Here is a 25,047-nt window from a genome sequence, read left to right on the forward strand (position 1 = left end):
AGATATTTGATCAGATAACAAGATCGTCTGAACCATAAAGGAATAGAATTCATATAACATAGCAAACGTATATCACTGCCACTTTCATTTCATGCACCCTCTCTCTAGTATTAGTGTGTGCGGTTGTGTGTAGCTCATCATCTGTTTTCACTATTTAAAAGAATCTTTTTAGATATTCTTAGATTTGTGTCACTTAAATGGGGCTATCTAGCTTGTTATTTTCTGCAAGAGTGTTTCGTTTCCATGATCTTTGTCTCTTGCTGTCAGTTCTTAATACTTTGAAATCTTGAACTTTGCTATATTACATAGTTATCTCTCTTCTTGCCTTCATTGCAAGTTCTCACTTCTCTCAAGTGTTTGCACAGTTAATTCTTGGTTCCTCTACTGCATTGTAACAATTGAGATTCTTTCTCTAGTGGTCCATCTCCTGGGTGCAGTCATCCATCATGTCTCATAGTGCAGGATTATTTTTCTTCTGAACTGAGAATTATTTCCTGTATTACCATTCTGGTTTGAGCACGGGACAAATCACTATATACTGGCTTTATCATTCCTTTCTTCTAGAAAAGCAGAGAAAGCTGTTACGTCCTTTTTTTTTTTCCTTTCTCTGTGAGGCAATCAGACTTTAATACAAAAATAATCATACTTATGCCATTGTTTTCACTTGGTAAATGCTTTGCACTTTCATGCATATTGTTCCATTGCTTCCAGTAGCTCTGTAAGTATTCACAGCTCTGCAAGAAACTTTATTGCCTTTCGTTGCCCCTTTTTCATGTGACGGTGCTGCCGCTGTCATACAGTGTTGCTGGTAAAACATTCAAAATAGCAGGGGCTGGCACTAAATACATAGAACACATCGGTTCTGTATTAACTGCTGTAATAGTGTTCAGGCTTCTTTTTAATGTTTATAGGCTCAAACTTCATCTTTTGCTAAACTTTTTTCTGTATCTGACAAAAATATTCTAAATATTTTGATAGTTTCTGTACAGACAGAAGCTGAATTTTCCATGTAGCTGGGTCTTACTGACATCATTTCAAGCAAATGCTTCTGATTTTCAGCTTCTTTCTCCACAATGGATTTCTGAGTGGATGAACTAGGCCTTGCACACACACAGAAGAAAACTTATGATAAATCCAGGCTTATAATACATGGTATTCTAGGATTATGCAAAAACTTGCCACAGCTTCTTAGCTGTAAGGAAGTGGGACTTTGCAAAGACTGGAAATAAGTGAAGACAAAAGTGAAATACTACTTCAGTTTTCTAGAAAATGGGAGAATGAGACAAGAGCAAGATGTGTTATAGTAAGGTTATGAAACTGATGATCCAAATCATTATGCTGAAAAGGATGAGCTGTATCTTTTTTAATATGAAGGGCTGTATTGCATTCATAATAAAAGCAAAAACACCCACCAAATAAACAAAGAAAAATGAGTAACAATGTAGGTGACTGACCTTACTATGAAATGCAGCTTATAAGTCTGAGTTGTTTAGCTGTAACTTCTATTATACAACTGTCCTTTTGACTTGCATGGGTGTTCCAGAACCTGAAAACATACAGTTTATACAATTTTAAGTGTTCAGGATAATGGCAGCATTCTGAAGTACCTTTTCCTCTCTATGCAGCAGTCAGTACTACTAACAAGACAAAACTTTGCAGATTCAACTACTTTTGCCATCAGACTTGATACTAGGACAGTGTTTTTTCCTTCTGTCCCATCTGTTTCAGTGGCAGCTTCTTCTTACCTATCCTAATTATATGGAGCTCTTAAAAGCTTTCTGATCTCTGTATCTTTTGTACTGCTGTCAATATGCTAAGAGCTATATCTGCAATGAGTGGCTTAGGACTGCGTTCCCTGCAATGGGTCAGGTGGCTGGGTGGCAATAACTGGAGCGCCAGCAGAATTTACATCTTAAATTTAGATAGAATCGACCTACCGAGGTTCCTGAATCTCCTGTCTACACTGTTAATTCCAGTGCAGAAAACCATTAGGGACTGGAGTGAAAACCTGATGCTTACTCACACAAGAGCAGTGGTAATTAAATGGGGGGGGGGGGGGGAGGAGGTGTGTGTACATATACACACTAATCTTGAGCATGGTAACTGAAGATAACCAGCATTTAATAACTGTTTGCTGTAGGAGAAATAGGGTCTTGAAATCTGCTTAGGTTTTCTTGTAAATAATTTTCAAAGCCAGTGCATTTGGAAATATATTCCCCCTGGCCCGAGTTCTGCCTGAAGTGCCCTTTCAATTGTAACAATGCCTACATTAGTAATTAGTGACCCGAGCTGTTAGTTTGGAAGAGGGATGTGGAGGTCTAGAAAGATACAGTATTTAATAAAGAAGATTTATTGTCTTTCTTTCTAGGGGTCTTTATTCCAGCAGACAGGTGACCGTGGAGGAAATGCAACACTTGCTTGGAAACGTGTAAAGGGATGTAAAACAAACGGTCATAACGGAGTGGAGCAAAAGACAATCATTCTATTATCAACTGGTTAGTATTGGCTTTTTTTCATGTGTAGAGGAGGGTGGATGGCGGCTGTGTGTGAACTGAGTGACAAAAGCATCCAAACTCACCTCCTTTGTAAGCAATTTTGGAGGAAAGGTTAAGCCTGGCAAATAAAGTGCACTGTTTTTCCTTCCCCTCCCTCTATAGACATAGCAAGTAAACTTCTAGGGCAGTCGATGGATGAGAGTGGACTCCCCCAACTCACGAGTTACGACTGCGAAGTAAATGCTCCCATACAAGGCAACAGAAACCTGCTACAGGGGGAAGAACTGCTCAAAGCTCTGGATCAAGTTAATTGAGCTTTCACAATACTTGTTCCTTTTTTGGACACTGGTGAATCATCACCTAAAGCAGTCTATTTATATTTTCTATATCTGATTTTAGAAGCCTGGCTACAGTACTGCACTAATTCAGTTAGTTCAGTTTTGATCCCCTTTCTACTTATTTTGACAGTATTTTTAATATGTTCTTTATGTAACAATAACTCAAAACTATAGTGCATTTTTATAATTCTTTGGTACATACACTTTTATGTCCATTACATTTAAAACACACTTGTAATAGCAGCTTTGAAATATGCACCTGATTTAAAAAAAAAAACCTATTTATTTTTTGGCTGGGGAGTTGGTCACCAAAACTTATCATTAGTGAAACATCAACACAGGTAAAACTGGCAATACTTCCATCCTGCTCTTCACAGGTGGTTGGAAGACTTGTGCTCTCTTACTCTTTATGTTCAAGTAAGTTTTTTTTATTTTAATAGTTTTTATAAGAAACAACAATGCTTTGCAGCAGTGCATTGTAGCCACAATCGCACAATATATTTTCTTAAAAAATACCAGCAGTTCCTCATGCAATATATTCTGCATTTATAAAAACTAGTTTTTAAGAAGAATCTTTTTTTGTTTGCCTACGAAATCATGTTTAAACCAGGATTATGTCATTATTTTAGTCACGTTGTAATATAAATTGTTCTTAAATGCTGTCTGATGCTTTTGACTTGAGTGTGGTTAGGCAAAGGAAAGGCTTTATCTGGAAAGGGCTAGCAGCATTTTATTTGGATACGTTCTCAATTTAGAGAGAGTTTGATGTTCTTAAAGTAGTCACTTTGCCAGCTTAAAAAAAAAAAAATCCCTGCCTGTAGTTGTTGAAGTTAATGCTAATATTGTGTATGATCTTAAATCTAAATGTTCAGCTTTTACCCTGTGTGGTATAGGTGATATTTCAAGCAGATTGTAAAACATCTTGCATTGTTAGCCAAGTTTTATCTAGTACTTCATTGAGTTGCTCAATATTTTGATGTTTTGGTTTTACGCACCTTGTTGCTATTAACATCCATATGTTTTCATGTAGATTTCAATAACTTGAATATATTTAGAAGCCTTTTTATTTAGAAATATATAGTTGTCACAAACATCTTATTTTCCTATATGTACTGTACAAAACCTTCATTCATTCACTCGTTCTTTTGCTCTTTGTGGTTAGATCTAACACTAACTGTATTATTTTCTTACATCAATAAACTATATGTGGACCAGGCCCCCTTGGGGAGTGTGTTATCTGAGAGAAATGAGATAATTTATATTTTTGTTAGTGGTTATTGTTCATCAATGTTCCCCTTTTAAAACTTAGAGCCGATTGGGAATCACTACTTCCTTATTTTGATTGTAACATCTCCGCGTTAATTATTGAGCCTATTCAGTACTGAAGTCTCCTAGACAGTGTTGTACTACCGCTCGCCAAAGATGTTAAATTTTTAAATCTGTTATCACACCAGTTAGCAAACTTGGAAGCGAGGAGATGGCATATTTGTGTTGTGTTACAGTGGGAAGATTTTTCCTAATGAACAGCTTAAAGGCTTGTCTCTGGAAGCTGTATCAAGGTAACACTGGAAAGCAGGACAAAGTAAAAATTATGGGAGTGATCAATTAAAGATTGATTTTTATCACAAAACTGCATAATTAAATAGTGAAGCTGGCACTTAATGATAAAGCTCGTTCTGCATTCTTGTGCTGTTCACTCAGTAACTTTGACCAGGTGACTTTTCTCCTTTCCCTGTCTTAAAGCACGATGCTACTGATACAACCTTGTAATGTGTAAATAGGGTGAAAACACTCTGTGTGTTCTTCAAACTATTTTAATGAAACTTAGCTCAGTGTAAGATGTGGAGCGTCATGAGAATTGTTTTGGCAACTTTGATTTCATTGGACTCTTTTGAAACCAATATAATGGTAGATTATATTGAGGGTGCTGAGGCATTGGAACAGGTTGCCCAGAGAGGTGGTGGATGCCCCATTCTTGAAGACATCCCAGGCCAGGCTGGACGGGGCTCTGAGCAACCTGAGCTGGTGAAGATGTCCCTGCTCATGGCAGGGGTGACACTGCATGAGCTTTGAAGGTCCTTCCAACACAAACTGTGTTCTATGACTCTATAATAAGCTTAACCCGTTTTCTAAAATGACTGTTTCACTGAAAGGAGCACTTCTCAATCTGACACAATTGTATTAATTAAACTTAATTGGTAGCTAATAGTCTCCATTAAAAAAAAAAAGAAGATAAGGCACTAGTAGTGGAGGATAGTTGCACACTTCTTATGGTTTGAGTAGAAGTTGCACAAAGAAGTACAGTACCGGCTGTTTAGTCATCCCTTGTGCTCAGCTCTGCATGGAGTGACCTGATGCTTCTGTGAGATGGTGAGGAGAGTCCTGTAGACATGGGGAAGGTACCAGAGGGTTCTGCTTTGCTTCCTGCCCTGGCAAGCTTTGAGCTGCCTGGTGGGTTGTCCTTCTCCTCCAAGAGAAACTCCACACCTTCCTGCTTGGTGGTGGTTTGCTACTCTCTTGACCTCATTTTGGAGGAGCCTGACCTATTTGGATCTGTTGGTTCCTCTTCAGTATACTTAAATTTAAGAGGGCTGCACTTTTTTTGTAGAGAAACACCCATTTTAAAAAGAGGAGGAAAATTTAAGTGACCTGTGTGATCTATGATCCCTGGTGTTAATGACAGCAGCTGTGGATTTCAATGAGCCACATTTCATGTAAGAATCTTCCCAATTCTCACATGTTTTATTATATGTAATAACACAGAGTGGCATTTTGTTAACTGTCCTGGTAAAAGTGACTGAAAGCAGCATTTAATGGAATGAACTGCAGTAGCTGTGTTGGTTTACTCTAGGAAAAAAAGAAAATTAACACAACATCAAACTAAAAAGAAGTGAATCTCCTAGAGACACTGAAGAAGAAATGGAAAATAGTAATTGCTCTGGCACTGTAAGAGCTTTGCTAAATGCAGATGTGAGCTCACAAAATCTGGAAGTGCACCTTTTAGCTGCTTTTTTTGTGTTGGCCTTTTTTTGTTGTTTCGTTGTTTTTTGTGGGTGTTTTTAGACTCTAGGAATACACAGCCTGATTATAAACCTACTTTGGAGTACAAACTTCTAGAATACATTCATTTCTAAATGGTTTTTTTTTTTTAGCGATTTTGAATAATTTTTGCTGGCTTGCTACCTTTTTAAAATGTTGAGGTGCTAAATTCTTGTGTTTATTCTTCACCAGTAGTAAAGAAGAAACTGTAGGTAAATACAGTGTTTCCTTCTGCATAGGAAACATGGTGCATTATGTGGAAATTGGTAAACTGGGGAGAATAACAAAGTTACCTCCCAGAAAGTTATTGTGACCACAGCAGACATCAAGCCATGCTTTCTTCATGGCATGGCACAATTATTTTTACAAATGGATTCTAATTTGTTTTTATCATTAAAAATGCTTGTTAAAAGGTAAAGGAATTTTTAAACTAGTATTGATGATGATGTCCTATGTTCCTTTACATGAAAAGGAAGTCCAAGAAGTCACTTCAATCTGCTGTCCAGTAACTTAGAATCATAGAATTGTGGAATGTCCTGAGTTGGAAGGACCCACAAGGATCATTGAGTCCAACTCCTGTCCCTGCACAGGACAACCCCACAGTTCACACCATGTGTCTGAGGGTGTTTGCTGTCCAGTCTCTTCTTGAACACTGTCAGGCTTGGGGCCATGACACCTCCCTGGGGAGCCTGTTCCAGTGTCCAGCACCCTCTGGGTGAAGAACCTTTTCCTCATGTCCAACCTGAACCTCCCCTGGCACATCTTCCTGCCATTCCCTCAGGTTCTGTTGGTGGTCACTAAAGAAAAGAGTTTGGCACCTGCCCCTGCTCCTCCCCTTGGGGGGAAGCTGTAACCATGATGAGCTCTCCCCTCAGTCTCCTCCAGGCTCAACAAACCAACTTGCTCTCAGGTGTAACATAGTGAGTAAATTAAGATAGCCTGGAGTCCAAAGTATACCTTCCTAACATACTTTCCTGCCCTCGATGGAGACAGACTTGGACTGTGTGTTGATCTTTGAAAACCTTGGGCTGAAATGAAAGCATTTAGCTATTAAATTTCCTCTCCTGTTGTGTCTGTGTACATACATTAAACTCCCCCCAAGTAATTACGAGTTACAAATTAAGGCCAGAAAGAACAATTAAAACTTTATATATATTGCATCGGTTGCAATTTCAAGACTTTAAAGCTTATTTTGAATGAATTAGTCAACTTGGCTTCCACTGAAATAAAAGTGTAGGCATTGATAATATCTGATGATTACAGGTTAAAGTGCTGCATATTTAAACAGCTCAACAGTGTAGCTAAAGGCAGAAATGTTGCCTGTGTCACCAGTATTGTCCACTGTCACAGTGCTGAATGAAACGTTGTGTGGAAATTGTGAGTAAATGACCCTGGTGAACCAGGGTTGGATGCGCCCCAGGTAACCCATCTGTTCCTGTTCCCTCCTATAGCTGCTGCTGCAAACAATATATGTTTTGCTCAAATCTCACTGTGCTTACGTGCATTATTCAGTCTGTAATTGCCCAGCATGAAAACCAACATTTTGCAGACCAGGAGGACTTCCTAGAAAGACCATTTTCATAGAAATTCCTGTGAGTTGCCTATCCAGCTTTTGTTAAAAATACCATTAGCAATTAGGCACTTGACTCCCTAGAAAGCTCTGCTCTGGGGAACTGTGAGTTTTGATCCAAATTCTAAAAATGAGTTGTCATTTTCCTTCTGCTTCCCTGTTTACCTTGAGCAAGGCTTCCCAAGTTACCAAAAAGTTAAAGAGTTTGCTACTGGATTTATACAGTATGGTAGATTTTGTGAATAATAGCAGTATTCTCTCATGAAGAAGTGGTATATTTTAATGGAATTCTTTTTTTGGAACCAAGTACAACGTCTTGCAATTGATATTTCTCTTGAGACATTTTGACATCCTTGTGACTGTATTTCTTTTTGATTGTGTAACAGTATAAAATTCAATAAAATAGAGGGTTTGTTTCTAATTTGTGACCTCTGTGATCTTTCTGTTCATCTGTTATCCCTGTTCTAAAAGATGGAGATGGCAAAACTGCTTTTTAAAGTGAACTAATTAACCATTATGCAGCGTAACTAAAACTCCTTTTGCATGCTGAAGTCAGAAGTTTGACACCAGGCATGCATGTGGTCTGTTTTCCCATAGCATCTATAAATTGTCTTGCCCTTACAGCTGAATCCTGTTCACCTTCAACAGTTATCCCACCTGTATTAAGACAACTACATGCATGGACAAAAGAGGTTAAGCACACAATTTACCAAGTTGGACATTAGGGATGGTGTAAGCTTCCCTATGGGAAGATGGAGAAGGGAGAAACAACTACAGAGGCAGAGGGACAGAAATTTGATGAAATCTCTCAGTAACCACATCAAGAATGGCCTTAGTAACCAAACAGAAACCAGCTTGAAGCCCACATGGCACCTCCTGGTGATTTCAGTTGCTCTCGGTACACACAAGTAACTTGACCAGAACTTGTGACTCTTGCTGTCTTGTTAAATCGATACCATTTCCTGCTGCACAGATTAAGAATTTCTTGCAATGTTCTTGCTTTGTTGGGAAGTCTGAAAGCAGAAGGCATGTGCGTGTGCTGCCACAGTAGAATATGAGCTGCTTGTTTGGTATCAGTGATATATTTGTACATATAGAAGTTTTAATACACTATTTAATAAAATATATGCATCATTTAATTCCATAAAAATCCTTGAAAAGATGATTTATGGATTTATGTTCATATCTTCAATTTGAAAGTGTGTTCTAATACAATCGCACAAGGTTAAAAAAAAAAAGTTATGCCATATGCAACTGGAAAAAGACCCTGATATTAATATGTGTGCAGGATAAATGGCTTTCTAACTTGCAATTTGTAAGCTAGAAATTAATAGGGTAAACAGGACTTCATCCTTTGGTTTAAGAGTAAAGAATACAAAGAAGATACAGTAACCAGCACACTCCTCCTTACTTTTTTCTTTTTTAGTTTGGAAGGCCATCTAATGAAAAATCTGAAGCAGCACTAGATGAAAACACATCATTTATCAAGAAAAGTAGAGTATAATTAGCCTAAGAATTGACACTATTTCATTGTATATACCACAGAAGGGGGATTCTATGAAGATACCTTGTTGTTGTTTTATACCTCTGCATTTTTGTTATTTACACTGTAGCCAAACTTTCTGCAAGGAAAAACTTAACACATGAACACAACCGCCTCATCCTCACTGCATCTTATGTCATCTTAAAGTGTCATGATACGCAGCCCCATTTGCCTTATAAAAAAAAAAATCCATGTAGCATTTCTTGAAACACCATCTCTGAGAAATCATAGCACACACCACTTAAAATATAAAAATCATAAAACACACTTAAGCTCTACAAATTCGGCATCACTCCAGAAACAAACTCCTCCATCCCTTTCAAATGAAGGGATAACTCCTGTAACTCAGGAGGGCTTGGCTTGACCTGTAAGCAATAACGAACTAGCTCCATGATGTGTCAATTATTAACTTGCTTGTGCTTTGAATGCTTCAGCCCATTGGGGGGAAGTACGTTATAACTGATTTCCCAATATCATGGACATTCTGTTTCAAAATCAGTACAATGTGTTGAAGGCAGGAGCATTTACCAGATGAACAGGGTCGCTGCCCTATATCTCTAAACGTGGCTAAAATTACAGACGAAAATGTCTTCTCAAAATCGAAGAAGAACAAAAAAAGCCAAACCAAACCCAGCAGGTGCAGCTCTTGCCCTGCAGCTGCTCAAACCTGTCCAGTTCACATGTAATAGCTCCGCTAATGGTTCTGTTCTACAATCAATGGAAGCGGCAATCGGTGGTGCTTAAAGCCAACAGCTGTTTGATGGCCATTCATTTCCTGCTCATCTACAAAGGCGGCTGAAGGTTGGATTCCAACAACCTTTTGGGAAATATAATAAATGATGAAAGATGCTTTTGTGCCTAAAGCAGTGTGCAAGCGATTGTGATGGTAGAAGCTGATAGCCTGAAGTGCCTGGCTGTAAGGAGCGACCTTCGGATCAATTAGTTGATGTTAATGGTGAGCTGGAAAACATCACAGCGCCAGAGCCAGCAAATTTAAAATTCATTTTCCAGCACACGATTATTTAACAACGCGAAACGCGAATCTTTAATCTGATCATGGTGCGAGACTCCCACAGGTTTAAATATCCTCCTAAAGAATATTTAAAAGGCACGTAGAGAAAGTAGCGAATACACACGGGATGGTAGGTTTAAATATCCTCTTAAAGGACCCATTCTGGGTGTATTCGCTACTTTCTCTACGTGCCTTTTTTCACCCGTTAAGGTTCCCCTCAGAGCAAGGTCAATCTCCCACAAGCCGAGTCCACAACCCACGGGTGCAGCAGCATCCCAGCGCTCTCCTGCCCGGCCCGGGACCTGCCTCCTGCCCAGCGCAGGTGCCTCTGCCCAGCCCCGCTCCCACACACCGCAGCCTGCCCGCGGCCCGGCCCTGGCCACGGAGGCGATTCCGACGACGCCCTGACACCTGAACCCTCCTGGGAGCTACGGAGAGCTGCGCGGCTCCCCGTGGGAGACAGAACCAAACCCGGCCCTCCACCAGAAAACACCTAGCGACCGCTCCGAGCCGGCGCTCGCTGCTCGCCCGCCTTCCCCCGCACCGCGGGTCCTTACTCACTGGGGGCACAGGGACTCTCCGGCGCCAGCGCTTCTCTCCACAGCTGCCTCGGGAGCCGCTCGCCCCTACGTGCGCGGCGGAGCGCGGGGCAGAGGAGCCCCCGCCGCCCGGCGAGGCCGCGCCCACCCACCCTACGTGCGGCTCGGCAGCCGCGGCCCCCTCCCCGCCCGCCCGGCTCGCCCCGGCCGCCTACGTGTGGCCGTGCATGCGGGGAGCGGGCGGCACACGCCGCGCCTGGGCTCACAGGGGGTGGCCGCCGGGGAAACCCCTGTCCGCCGCGCTCGCTCAGGCGGAAACGGCGCTTCCCGCAGCCGCCGAGCCCCGCGGGCCGGCTCGCTCCGCGCCGCTGGGAGGGGAGCAGCCACCGAAGCGCAACCCAGAGCTGCGGGAGGGCCGGCGGGAGCCCTTCGCGGGGCACAGGCGGCCGGCAGCGTGGCGGCGCGGCACGTCCGCACGGCCGCGCAGCGCGGGCGCAGCCGCGGTGCTGCCGGGTCCCCCTTCCCTCGGCAGACCCCGCCGCTCCGGGGCATGCCAGGTCGGCGGGCTCGCTGTGGGGGCTTCTGCGAGGACAGTGGTGGGGAACGCCGGAGACCCACGGGCATCCCCGGGCTCCCTGGGGCTCTCGTACGGAGGGGACTCCCTGGCAGAACCTGCTCCTTCCCGCCCAAACCCCCTCCTCCCTCGGGCTGCCCCCGGCGCTGTCCAAGGGGCGCGCTGGCCGAAGTGGCCTCTGTGCCTGCGGACCGGGCTCGCCCGTCACGGCGTGGGGCAGCAGGAAGAGCCGCTTTCCCGGTAGACAGAACGAAACCTAGCCGTCACCTGGGCCGTTCTCCGGCAGGGAGACCAGGTCTACCCGGCTCCCGAACGGAGGAACCCGGGCTGCATGTCCCGGCAGCGAGCAACGCGCATGCGCGGAGAGCCGCGCAGACGCCCCTCGGGCTGTCGCGGGGCAGTTGCGCATGCGCGCAGCGCAGCGGGACGGGCATGGCGGCGGGATGGCCGCGGTGCCGGGGCTGCAGGCGGACTGCGAGGAGCTGCTCGGCGCGTTCCGGGAGGCCGACACCGTCCGCTTCGAGCGCTTCGCCGAGCTGTGGCGGGAGCGCCGCTTCCACACCGTCTTCTAGTGAGTGAGGGGCCCCCGGCCCGCCCGCCTCCGGGCCGCCTCTCCAGCGGCACCGGGTCTGCCCGTCCCTTCGCGCCCCTTCCCCCGCTCTCCGCCTCAGGGAGCCCATCTTCCCCCTTCCAAAGTCCGCAGGTCTTCCCTGCTGAGCTCGCACCGTGGTGGCACAGGGGACCTCGGAGGGGGTGTGGGTCTGAGGCGGCCTGTACAGGCACAGGCTTGGGGAACGAAAGGTTCGCCTGGCTGGCGTGTAGGTAAATGGCAGTGAAGCATCGGCCCCTGTGTAATGCTGGAAAATAGTGATTCTGTGTAGTTTGTGCATTAGTAACGCTTGTGATTTGAACACTGATGCCTCAGGGAGCTTGATACAATCCCAGTGAAACAGAACCCATGATTTGTAGGACATTGTATTTTTCACTTTAGATCTGGTTTAATACAGATAATTTAATGCAGTACTGTGAGAACTGAAGGTCTGGCTGTCCTTGAAGACTTCTCAGGACTTGGGCCCTATGATAATATGTTTTAAAATACCTAAAGCTTGTTTGTGCATTACACATTTTCTAAAGCCTACACTTTTATACTTACTTGCTTTAATGTTCTTCCTTTCTGTTTACTCTAGTGGTAGAATAAGAGCTTTGGAGAGGAATAAGCTCACAAAGAAGACTTTAGAAGTGGCACAGCAGTACTTCTTGCCCCCGTACACTTTCCAGATTCGAGTTGGTGCTCTGTACCTTTTGTATGGGCTCTATAGTACACAGCTTTGCCAGCCAAAACAAAAGGTAATTGTTCTTGAGGTTTAATTCTCAGGAGATACTAAACGTAAGGTTTATGTTACACATGTGTCCATTTTGTCATCATAAATGGGTAGAGCATATCTTCTCACATTTATGATATAAAAATATTTACAACCAGAGGGTTCCTTTGGAAAAGGCATCCTTCTCAAGCACCTTTGGGTTTGAGAACTTATGCGGTGGTGATGAAAATATTGCTTATGCCTCCTAAAATATTGCTGTGGCCTCAGAAATCTTGTTTGCCAGATAGGAAGCTCTTCTCTGGTCAGAGATGAAGCAGACTAGCTTTCAAAATGTGATCAGAGAACGTGCTCAGCTGCTGTGTGGAGAACTGCATTACAGCCCCCTGTTAAGCAGAAGTGAAGGTGGAAACTGTAACTAGGTTGAGAGGCTGAATGCCTATGTGATGTGCCTCCTTGCTGCTTTTGGGGCGGGAAACCAGTATATAAAGGAGTTGAAAACTCAGTGTAAGAAGTGGATTACTTGGAAACCATGTGTTGCTTGCATATATATGCACAGAGTCCAAATTCTTTAAATAAGAATCTGAAGTTTAAGTAGTCTACAATGATGCTGTTGCATCTCTTAACTTTGGAAAAGTCGATACCTTTTTATGGAGAAGAATTTAGGCAGTTTAAAACCACTGCTCTATAGCAGCTGTTGGAGAGTACAGGAGTTATCAAAGAAGCTAGCTCAGGTAGAGAAAATGAAATGGACAAAGTAAATGTGAGAATAGAGAAAGCAAGAAATAAGGGAGAGATACTTTTATGAGCATTTTGCTGGCAGGAAATCCTGATACAAGTATTGTTTAACTAATCACTTAGTGAATGAGAGTCTCCTAGTGCATATTGTTTTTCAGACATTTCAGAATGTGAAGAATTAACTTTTTCAAATGTCAAAGAGGACTTGTGTTCCTTCTTACTGTCAAAGAAAGCTGCAGTGAGAGTATTAGTAGCATGGAGGGTGTTGATCTCTTCTCACAAGTAGGAAGTGAGGAAATGGCCTCAAGTTGTGCCAGAGGAGGTTTAGATTGGATGTTAGGAAAAAATTTTTCCTGGAAAGGGTTGTCAGGCATTGGAACAGGCTGCCCAGGGCAGTGGTGGAGTCACCATCCCTGGAAGGGTTTAAAAGGCTTTTAGACGAGGTTCTTAGGGACATGGTTTAGTGCTAAAGATAAGTTGTGGTTGAACTCCATGATCCTGAGGGTCTCTTGCAACTGAAATGGTTCTATGATTTAACAGTATAATAAACTTATCTGCATACAATTTTGATTGTAATAACAAATGTTACAGTAGGAACCTTTCTGTAGTTCTGTGATTGTATGTTACATCCTAGATAGATATCCAAGTATTGTGTATAGTGTAACATGACCCCAGTAGTCAGCTGAATTAATTTTTATTTGTTGAAATATGCAGATTAGTGTAGCAATATGTAACTGTTTTTTTGCAGATCAGAATTGCACTCAAGGATTGGCCTGAAATCCATAAATTTCAACAGGATCTGATAGACTCTCAGCATTATGACGCAGCGTACATCTTTAGGACACTGCGGCTTGCCAGAGCATTCCATTTCACAGCAATGCCAAAGCTTGTGAGTTATTACATTAATGACTTACTGTTTTTAGTAAAATACCTTCAGCTTTCAGTGACTTTCAGTTCAGCAGCACTCGTGTTTACATTTCAACACTGCCTCAAAGCTAAACTAATGTCTTGCTTTCTGTAGCTAGGTATGCGACGTAAAGCTCAGAGGATGTTTGCATGTAGCATGCTTCTCACCTGAAAGTATTTTTTTTTCAGTATCTAAAGTTCTTATTAGATTTGAGCTGTGTCTTAATTTATGGAAGTGTCAAACTCTTAAGTCTGGGTGCTGGATTAAATTATTGATTAAGCAATAATTTTTTAAAAGTCCTGACTCTGAGCATTTAACAATAAAGCTGCATGCTATCGGTGATGAGGTGGTTTTATGCATCTGTTGATTGTTGGATATGCAGCAAGAATTTTCAAAAGGGGAGATGCTGTTTAAGTTACAAAACGTTACCTCTTGCTTTAGTTGAACTACAGAACTAAGAAGAAGTTTCAGGAAAGTGAATGCAAAGAAGAATTTAAGGACCCCAGTAACAGAGTAAACAGCCTCATCACCAACGATGTTTTGGAGGTACAGTAATTTTTAAACTACAAATTGATTGCTAAAGGTTTTTTTGTTTTGTGTTCTTTTTCTTCCTCTGTTGTCCAAGAGCTATAACTTATCTAATTAGCACAAGCTTGTAGTTTGTAAGTCTTCTTATAGAATGCAGACTAGGGTAATAAATGGTAATTTTATTGAACTCAGAAACGCAGAATTTACTTCGGAAGAACTGTTAGTACTTTTTTCAATGCTGAAATATGCCTTAATATTTTGTGGGTTTGTCTCAGTAAGATGTAAAAGGAGAAGATTAGAAATGGCGGTCACTTAGGCAGGGAAAAATGGAAAATATGGGTGAGAGGAAGCATGTTTGTTTTGATGGGTCTGCAGATTACAGCTGGAGGCTTGATACTTGTGATAATATGAAATTACTTGTCTGCAAACTTATAGCCTTCTCTAAGTTTTATTTCTCCTTTTAAAACTCTGTTTTTTTAATATGTAGTATGCTTTATAGAAAATGGAGTAATTTAAGCTGGGTATAGGTCCGTATATTGCTCATTATGACTCAGTAGTAGATCTTCATTTACAGGTTTTTCCATTTACTGCTAGCAAATATATATTGTCAGTAAGGTTGACTACATTGGTACAAAAATTGGTCATCTATGAAACAACAGGGTGAGAAGACTTGCTACCTCAGAAGGAAGAAGTAAAATGCTTCCTCTAAAGAGGTGAAAATAGGCCACTAAATCAGAATGAAACCTCTGTGAACACTGATCCTCAGTGTCACTGAGATTTTCTTCTTAGTTTAATGCGAGATACTCTTTCTACTTTTGTTGATTTGGTGGGCTGATGGGACAGTGCTGGGTAGCAGTACTGCTAGGCTCCCCGAAACTGAACTGATCTAAACAGGTTCTGTTTCTAACACTCCTCCTAGTTCCATAGTCTCCTTAGAATGGCTTGTATAACCCTGGTTTGTTCGTTAAGGACTAAAATTGCTTTACTGCTGGATTTTTTCTTTTCCTTTTATTTTAGGAACTAATGAATATTCATGACCACTATCAGAAAATGAAGTGTGTCATTTCAGCTGACAAATCCCAGCCAGACAAGGCACTGAGCTTGATAAAAGATGATTTTGTAGTTACTCTCAAAGACATAACTTTGGAACATCAGGAATGGCAACAGAAGAGAATGGTAGGTAATATCAACCTTTGTGCTGTGTGAACATGCAAGAACTGTCTTTCTTGTTGTGATTAGCTCCAAACTTTGTAAATCTCAGACTTAAGTAAAAGGATCTGTAACACTAAAGACATGGAATGAGTAAAACCTCAGGCAGATTTATAGTGTGAGGAGAAGGACATGAACTTGTGTGTGGTGCTGCCTCTCTGATAACAGAAGTGACTGCTGAGAGGTGGGCCTTGAAGGGTATGACTTACAGGCAGTATCAGAATGACCATAAGAAATACATTTGTAACACTTATTTGTGGCTCAAGGAAAGGTCATAGTGTAAAATTGATGGAGAAAATGTGTATATGTGTAAATGTTGGTTTGTTTTTCACAATTCCTGGATTTTAGCTGCCTTGTATATGGCAGACACTTGAAAAAATTATTTTATGTGGATTTTTTTTTTTTTTTTTCAGAAATTGTTCATAAATGCTAAAGAAACTGATGAAATAACAAACAAAAAGGAAGAAAGGACTTTCTTAGAATCAGAGGTAAGAAAAATGAACTAGTTTTCTATGTTGCACCAGCCAAATCCCATTAGTTTATTGACTTCAGATCACAGGCTAAGCAGCATTGGTCAAGGCTTGATAGTGTCAAAGTAAGTTCCACGAATAGCTAGTGGGGCTGGTTTGCTTTGTTTGTTTTAGTTTGCTTTGTTTTGGTTTTAAATCGCATTGTTTTCTGTTAAGCTCAGAGCATTCACTGCTGTGATAGCTCTTCAATGCTTGTAATAAAAAGTCTCAGTTAAGGAGGGGAAACAACTGTATTTTCTTGGCCAAACATTTATGGTTCCTCTTTGAGTTCCAACTAAGTACAATATTCTTTTTTATACTACAAAACTATTTCATCTTGTACTTATCTGCTTATTTCAACTTTGAATTTGAGTAAGATGTGGGTTTTGTGAGAGTGAAGGCAACCAAAATTATGGTCTGACTTTTAAATGAAATTTTCACATTTTTTCTTTATGTAACAGTTTGGCGGCATTCTAATTATAGAACTAATTAAAATTATAGAATTACAGCTGTGTGATATTGCTCAGGTGGTTGATGTGATATATCATTTCAGTACTGCTATAATAGGATATGAAAACTGTTTCTGACTGATCTCTGTTTCTTTGCAGGGTTCTGAAAGAGCCAATGCACTGGCTAGAATCAAATACAGGTCTTACTCTGCAGTTGTTGAGGTAGGTATAAAATATGGTGATAGGGATGCATTTATTTTTAAAGAATACTTTTAAGTACTATTTTAATGTAAATGCCGGATCAGAAAGGAACGAGTTAAAATTGCACTCTATAATTCAACCTTTGCATGGTCTATGTTTTCTGACACACTGGGGAAACCTGAAGCTCTTATTTTCTTGTTGGATATATGGAAACAGCATACATATGGTCTGTGCTTGCAGGGTTTTAATTTACAAGGTATTTTTGAATGTCTGTGCTCCATTTAAGTAGATGGAATTCTAAGTAGATGGAATAAAAATACTTGTGAGGTTAATTGCTCAAATTCCTTGAAGCTTAGGGATTGGAATCTCTGAGGATGCTTGCAAAAATGGAACTGAGGGGTTTAAAGTTACTTGGAAGATCTTGGAAACATTGTTTCAATAAGTACTACTTTAAAAATATTGTTCATTTATGGCAGGCCTGTGAGAAACATCACAACTTTCCTTGTTTATTAAAATCTCCTATTTGAAAAATGCATTGTTAAATGAAACAGAGCCCTGGAATGTCCAACAGTCCAGACTTGTGAATATGCAGTGATATAATTTTCTAGGCACAGAAGCAAAATGTGACAGTGAGAAGGCTTTATGGTGCAGCAGTTTTCGTAAGTGTTCCTTTTGCTTATGTACCTCAGTGTGCAACACAGTGTAGGTTGATGCCAACAGAGAATGGTTTGAAAAAAAATGAATGTTTCATTATCTGATTTTTATGTCGAACACTTCTTAAATCATACAAGTGCATTGTCCTGTTATAACTGAAGAGCAGTAACCAGTGGGAATCCTCCTTCCCCTTCCATCCCCTTTCAACTCTGACATGGAAGTTGATGCCTTGGTCTTTGCTCATTTGTGAAGTGCAGGGTGACATACACTGATATCTGGCTGTAGAAGTTTAGCTTTTTTTATCATTTATACGTATGTTTGGCTTCTAGGCTTCCAAATCCAGAAGACATCGTCAAGTAAAATTAGAATCATCTGAATCAGGATCCAGTTATGGGAAATCTCCAAGTAAAAAAAACAGTAGGAGACCACAGCCAGCAAGGAGAAGAGGTTCTTTGGAAATCAAAGGTATTTCTGCATTGCATTCATGAACCTGGAGATACTGTGAAAGTTTATCCATTGCTTTGCTGGATGAGGCAGCTGGGTTAAGTTTTACTGTTGATCAGTGGAGGTAGAAGATTAAATAAATGTGTCATAATTTAACCTTTCTGTCTGTTTTCCACTGTCTGGTCAGGTAGAAAGACAACATGAGTGCATACAGTTTATAATAATCTGAAGTCTCATACACAGTCCTGCTTTTTTCTCTGGAAAGGTGTGACCTTGGAAAAGCACATTCTGTTGGCAGTGTCTTAATTTTTCCTGTTGTCATATAGCAAACATACTGGAGATTAAGATATGAGTCTATTTCTTCTTCTGACAGATAGATTCTACTTTTGAAGCTGTATCTTTTTGATGAAATTCAGCCTGATAATTTTAGTAGTTTGTACTATCTTAATGAAATCCAAAGTAAACCTTGCCTGCTTCTATTCTGGTCCTGAGCTCTTGAAGGAATATCCTCCAGTATTTCTGAAGCGAAAATGCTATGGATATCTTAATGACAATGATTGCTCCGTAAGACATAGTACCTGCACCATCACATCAGTCACTCTCCTTCCATCTGATATTTGTTATTTATTTTGTGCTTTTGTTACTGAAATTTTTAGTACTTCCATGTGAATACAAATACATTGTCAACAACTCAGTTTCAAAACTCTCTTCAAATTGTTTCCTTAATCTTGGTATTGCTATTATTACATTATAACAGTTCTAGATTTGTTTAGTTTATAGCTAGACTTTTCCTGTCTTAACAGAAGGGGTTTTTTATACAATTGTGACTTAGTTTTTTGTGGTTCTGTTCTGTAATTCTGCTTTATTTCTCCTGAGCATTATAAATTCAGTTAGGAATAAAAACTATTTTAAGGAGCAAACTTTTTTAAAGCAGGTACAGAGTACTTATGTCCAGACTTTGGGACCTTTTTTTCGTACTTTGTAATGCACCCTGGAAGGAAATACCTTTAACTGCTTGTAATTGATATTGTTCTGCTTTATCTACACTGATATAAGAAGCATTGGGATATCCCTGTGTGTGCTTTGTGAAGGCCATTGCTTAATGTGGTCAGAAAGAGACTTCAAACTTTTAACAAGCAATATCATGGAATATTATATCTCCCTTTGAATGCTATGGAGAGGATAGAATTTTGTGGGTGATAAAAACAGCTGCCTATAGAGCAAAAATGCATATAGAGAGAACAAGCCCAAACAGAACATAACAGAGTGAGGAGATGGTGAATGTTTTTAAAAGTAAGAGAATTGAACTGAGAACTCCTTTCTCCCTCAGACTAGAAGTTTTTCCAAAAAATTGACTTACGTGATCCAAAGCTGCTTTTTCACTTCTTTTATTTGTAAAGTTTGCTGAAAGCATGATGCTGAGACCAAGAACTTGAAGGATTAGCCTTTTCTATGGATTCTTGTTGTATGGTCTCATCACTTCTGTTAATATATTCTGAAGGAGATCAAGTCTCAGAACTGGAGGACTGACTCATTTCAGTGTGGGATAAGTGTGAGACCTGGTGTGAGATCAAAAGAGGAGGTGAGGAAGGTGAGGGAGATCAGGCGTTTCATGGCTCTGGAGAGATCCTGTCTGGTCTTGCTGATCTTTGGCATAGTTACTTGGCATAGTTAATTATTTTACTGTCATAGCATTTATGTCGTCTGGCTTGGTGCAGTTTTACTTTCTAGGTATTTGCACATCCCTGCTTATGCATCATTTTTTTTTTGTCTTGCAAGACTTTCTTTAGATCTCTTTGTTTCCCAGTTCTGAAAACATGGGAAATTACTTTGCTGAAGGACATTGTCTTTCTGATATTCAGCTTTTAAACTGGTAGGAGTTGCTCTGCCATTTAAGTTTTTTATTTACTAATTATTTACTAAAGGTTAAATGAAATTGATCAGGAAAATAGTTTTGAATGAACTTTGTTTTGAAGAAAAGGATTTGTTTCAAAGTTCCAAACTCTGTTTTCTGATTTACTCAGCTTCTGCTGGAAAAAAACTTACTGAGAAAATTCCTCCCTCTTGAGAGGTGAGTGTGAGGCAATGTTGCTTTTGCTTCACTTAAAAACAGTAGATGAAGTGTTGAAGAGGAATAAGGACATTTTGAATTATCTCTGGACTGAGTTGCTGATTAGTGCGCTTTAAACTTGTAGTGTTAATTGCTTGTGATTTGAAGGTATCTTTAGTGAGCCGTATGAAGGCACTGTGAAACAGGTGTTTCTACACAGCTTTTGACTAGAAAATCAAGAGCAGGAGATGAATAATCTTTTAACTTATGGACCTGAGATGTAGAAGCAGAAAGAAAAAAAGCTAACATTTTTTCCTAAAAAAAACATCTATCTGCAGATGAAGTGCAAGTGGCAAAGGAAACTGTTACTCGGCACATCGGCATGCCTGTAATTGTGGAAGAAAATAACTCCGATGAAGAAGGTACAGTGTTTGAAATTCTAACAAACCGGTGAATTGTTGTTCTACTATGCTGTGTTTTTCTGAAACTAAAGCTGGTATTTTAGACCATATGTTGCTGTCTTGCAAAAGCTGGGTTACTTTGTAGCCTGTGAATCCTTGCATGAAAATTGAAGCTTTGCTCTGAGACTTTGTTATGAGCACACACGTGGTGGCAGAATCCTGTGAGTCATGTTTTTTCTACATAGATTTGATTATGGTGTGTTCAGAGTTAAAACTGGTCTAGTGAAAAGGAGACTTAACTCTTCTCTAATACAAATCTGGCTTGAAGAGCTTCAATGTATAGGGAAAAGTGATTTTTCAGTTGTTCTTCTGCTTACAGAAGCTTGTAGCTCTGAGAACTTAACGTAAGCTGTGCTTGGACAGCCCTTGCTGCCTTCACCTTTGTGGAAGTGAGGGGACACAGAGCCTTAGTTTCATCTGGGCAGTGCTTCAAGGACTAATTTCCAGTAGATATGGACAGTCATAGTGTCCTCTGCTGTATTAGAAGTTGTCTGGTATAGTTGGGGTAGGATTCTGGGATCCACAGCAGAAGAGTGGATGACTTTGCTATTGCTTATTACTGGAAATAATGTAATTTTAATTTGGAAACAACGGTGAAGCAGGTTTCTCAAGTGGAATTGTTCTACAGCAGCATCAAATGTATGTATATATATATAGTATGAATATATATATATATGTATATATATATATAGAGTAGGAATTGAGATGTTAGATGATATTGAACTACTCTGCAACTCAGAAGCTCCAAGGTCTGTTCTCAGTATTGCTTGAGGAGAACATAAGCACCATGGAACAGGCATTGTACAAAGTAAATTGCATCATCTTTGTCTTGAACCTTATTTAGCTGTGCTCTGAGAGGACCTGCTTTGCTGCCATGTCCCGAACACAGGAGTGTAGTTGGCCAGGTGAGGGTGTGATTGCCACCAGCAGTTCCTAGCTGGTCTAATTCCAACAGGTCTGGCTTAAGTAGTGGAAGGCAGACTTGATAAACCAGAGGTCCTGGTTTTTAGCCTGAAAATCAGGATTTAATTAGGTCGCTTAAAAGGGGGAGCAAAGGGTTAAGTGCAACTTCTGGAAAGCTTTAATGACATAGATGTGTGTGAGGAATATATATATCTCTCCGAGTTAATTTACTATCCCAAACTGTATGTAATGGAAGTATATTTCATACAAGGGAGCATAATAACTACTAAAATACACTTGTAGTGAGGTAGCATATATGTATTTGCTCTCTTTAAGAGCGAAAGTGCACCTTGTAGTACTGAAATGACATTACATTCTCTCATCACCTTAGTTGTAGACAATGGGAATTCATTCAATTTAAAATAGTTACATTGAAGCCATAATGGTGCATTTACTATTGTACTTTATTTACTCACTTCAAGCTGTTGTGGACAGAAAAAATTCTTTCTAAATTGGAAACATTCTCCATTTCTCAGAATTTACCAGCAAATTCTGAAGCATTAAAAATACTCCTAAGCAATCTGTTCTTGTATTTTTTGCTTAATTTTGTGAGCATTCCATTTATCAAATTCACAATATAATCTTAGAGGTGTCATGAGAAGCGGAAAGCTCTCAAGATTTAGTAAGTTTTGAAGCACAGTTTTTTGTTCACCAATGGAATTTTAATAAATATTTTGAATTATAGTGTCTTATAGAATCTAGAAAGTTTTTTTCATATTTTAAACCATGTGGAGAGGGATTGGGAGGGGATCTCAAGAGCTCATCTGATTCATTTCCTTTACTGGCAGAATTAATTCTACTTTGATCATTCCTATGAGGGAAGATAGATTGAAAAGCTTGTCAGAAGAATCTCTTTATTTCCTTTCAGGAGTATCTCTCCCCAAGAGGAAAAGAAGATGTTAGTGGCTCCAGTTGGAGAAGCACTAATGTGAATTTTAAGGACAAAATGTACATGACAGATGTGACACAAAGTGCTTGTTCTGGATGCCTTTGAACGTACAACAAGAAGTGGCCGGGAGCAGAACTACAGGTGACACTGGGATACTGGTAGTGACTGGTTACCTGATCTGTCTCATGGTGCAGCACCTGCTGCCTTTATTCACCTGGCGGATGCTTCCTGTGGGACACACAGTTGCTGTGCCCTCTCTGAGATGGAAAGAAGATGGTTGCTTGTTGTGTTTAGTTTGCACAGTGTGAGTTATCACTTGCAACTCATGCTGGTCAGCAACAATGCTTTTAACTGAGACTCTTAAAAGAACAGCTCACAAAATATTTGCCTGTATGAGACACATTTGGAATCTTTTACCTCTGAATGTAAAGTAAGGGTTACTAACTGTTTAAAATTAGTACAATAAATTATTTTTCACAGTTTACGTACTCCATTTTCTAGTGTGCAATGTCAGCAATGTTTATCATGGTTTCATCCCACAGGTGTGGGAAATGAATGTGGTGACAAGCCTTTTATTGTACTGTCGCCAGCAGATCTGGTATCATTGTATATTCAAATGAAGACATATAATGTGCATTAAATTCTCCAGATGACCCTAAGCTGTTCAAGGACAAGACTAGAATTCAAAATGATCATTGTAAACTGGAGAGGTGATGTGGAAGAAGTGGGTGTGGAAATAAACGTGAAGCTCAGCCCTAAGTCCAGGTACAAAATGCAGAAATCATTGCTAGGCAACAGTGCTGCAGGAAAAGCAAACAGAGCAAGAATGTAAGCTGGACTATTTTCTGTAAACAATAACAAGCACCAGAATTGATGTCATTGCTCAGCCCTGTGAGGCTGTAGCCTTAAACAGCCCCTTCTGACCACAGCTCCTCAATAAAACTGCAGATAGTTATTCTCCTGGGTGTTTTCTCCAGTTGATTGTAGTTGCACTACCAAGAAAGGCCAAAGGAGTGGAGATGTTTTCTCCTACAAACTAGAAATTTGAAAGTTTTTTGAATCCAAAAGGGGCCTAAAGTGAGTGAATTAGTTTGGCAGTGTGACTATCAAAGGCCAAAGAAATTGAAGTGCCCTTACCTAAAGAAGAAACACTAAGTGGAAATATAAATGATTTGAATATAAAATAGGCCTGTATTAAGCACGTTAGTTGTTAAGTAGGAATGGGCCCAAATGACAAACAGGTAAGTTGTCATTTGCAAAAATTAATAAGCACCAGTGTTTCACTCAAAATCTTGTTAACGGGAAAAGAGGAAACACTATAACGAAGCATAAACATCATTGTATAGTAGGTTGAACAACTGAATATTGTTACCAGCACAAACTCATTCTGCACATTTCTGCTCCTTGTTTTTTCATAAGCTGATACAAGAGACAGAGAGACTGCATAACGAAAACTTAACCAGAATTTTGGGCAGTATTGTCTGCTCATTTTAATACAGGGAGGATCCTGTTGGTGATACTGCACTTGCCAGTGCTGTCAGTCCCGCTGCTGCTGTGGGTCTGCAGGCTGACACAGCAGCTGTCCCGTGTGGTGGACAGCAGTGCAGGTGCAATAGGGGAGCGATTTGGGGTGCAGTGGAGTACTTCAGTCTCTTCTTGGGAAAGCCCTGGATGGCGAAGAAAGAGATGGAGAGTTCTTTCTAGCAGATATTGGGAATACAGCTTCAAATTAATCATTTCTTATGTGTGTCTGCACTTCAGAATTTGCTTAAAGATTAACTTCACAGCCCCATCCTCTTCTGCTGTTTCCAGGCACCGAGGTTAAGCTACGTCTTCCAGTTACATGGTATTGGGTTCTTCTCTTGAAGAGAAACTTGAAAGAGATTTCTCTGTTTCTGTTTCTGTCTGACTTGCAGGTATGTTTCTCAAGGAAGCAGAAGATTTAACACAGCTACAAAAGCTCATTTTTCACCTCTTTGACAGGCTGTTTTCAACTAAATTATTATTCCGTATGTATGGCATAAGTTTAACATATTTAAGGATTATGTTTAATACTGTTCCCTGCAGTGGCACTTTTTCATAACGTGATGGTTTTGTTTGCCTCTCCTTGCATCTTGGAACCATCCCAAGAGCCGAGTAGGAGAACTTTTCAGCATTTTCAGTATTCAGTGACATGTTTTTTCCTGCACACGCTTCTAAAAATTATTTGCAAATTAACATCAGAAGCATGCAAAGGCTTGACTAGGGACAAAGGTGGGTGCATTCAACTAGCAGCTATTTTAGTATTTTAATTATGAAAGCAAGTGTTCTTTGTTTATAAAATTGCATAGGCGTGAAATGAAATTTATGCTTAAGGGTAGACTTAGTACTGCTGACTACGGCCAGTGGTAACATTTCAAAGTGGTAACCCTGAGAATTTAGAGGCAGCTGTAAGCAAAGTTTCACAATGCTGGTATAATCTTTATATTTTTTTCAATCTCTTGTTGCAGTCTGATGGGCAATTACAGGCTTTGAAAAACAGGACATCGACTTCCTGAAATGCTTCATTGAAGCAAGCAGCTGTCATAAAACAAAACCAACAAAAACCAAACCCACCAAAGACCAAAACATACAACC

At 40.4% G+C, this 25,047-nt stretch overlaps 2 protein-coding genes across 4 annotated transcripts in view; both read left to right on the top strand.

Moving 5' to 3' along the window:
* Positions 1 to 3,371, top strand: part of HIF1A (hypoxia inducible factor 1 subunit alpha) — a 29,449-nt gene extending 26,078 nt beyond the window's left edge. The window contains exons 14-15 of the mRNA XM_080345422.1: positions 2,369 to 2,495; positions 2,658 to 3,371. Coding sequence (XP_080201548.1) covers positions 2,369 to 2,495; positions 2,658 to 2,809 — 279 coding nt within the window. The 3' untranslated portion in view covers positions 2,810 to 3,371. The remainder of the gene's footprint in view (positions 1 to 2,368; positions 2,496 to 2,657) is intronic.
* An 8,177-nt stretch (positions 3,372 to 11,548) lies between these two features.
* Positions 11,549 to 24,945, top strand: SNAPC1 (small nuclear RNA activating complex polypeptide 1). Of its 3 annotated transcripts, XR_013922224.1 has the most exons (12): positions 11,549 to 11,681; positions 12,298 to 12,457; positions 13,916 to 14,056; positions 14,516 to 14,620; positions 15,620 to 15,778; positions 16,225 to 16,299; positions 16,929 to 16,991; positions 17,954 to 18,089; positions 20,457 to 20,540; positions 22,411 to 22,572; positions 24,244 to 24,347; positions 24,921 to 24,945. XR_013922224.1 is itself a non-coding variant. In XM_080346022.1 (10 exons), the coding sequence occupies exons 1-10, from the start codon at positions 11,554 to 11,556 to the stop codon at positions 22,443 to 22,445; spliced, it is 1,086 nt and encodes a 361-aa protein (XP_080202148.1). In that variant the 5' UTR covers positions 11,549 to 11,553; the 3' UTR covers positions 22,446 to 22,911. The 3 variants fall into 3 exon arrangements, 1 of the variants encoding a protein (XP_080202148.1); XR_013922225.1 differs by lacking the exons at positions 24,244 to 24,347; positions 24,921 to 24,945 and adding an exon at positions 22,974 to 23,078; XM_080346022.1 differs by lacking the exons at positions 24,244 to 24,347; positions 24,921 to 24,945 and having other exon boundaries at positions 22,411 to 22,911.
* Positions 24,946 to 25,047: the final 102 nt, after the last annotated feature.

This window comes from Nesoenas mayeri, assembly GCF_963082525.1.
Source record: "Nesoenas mayeri genome assembly, chromosome: 5".
Lineage (NCBI taxonomy): Eukaryota > Metazoa > Chordata > Aves > Columbiformes > Columbidae > Nesoenas > Nesoenas mayeri.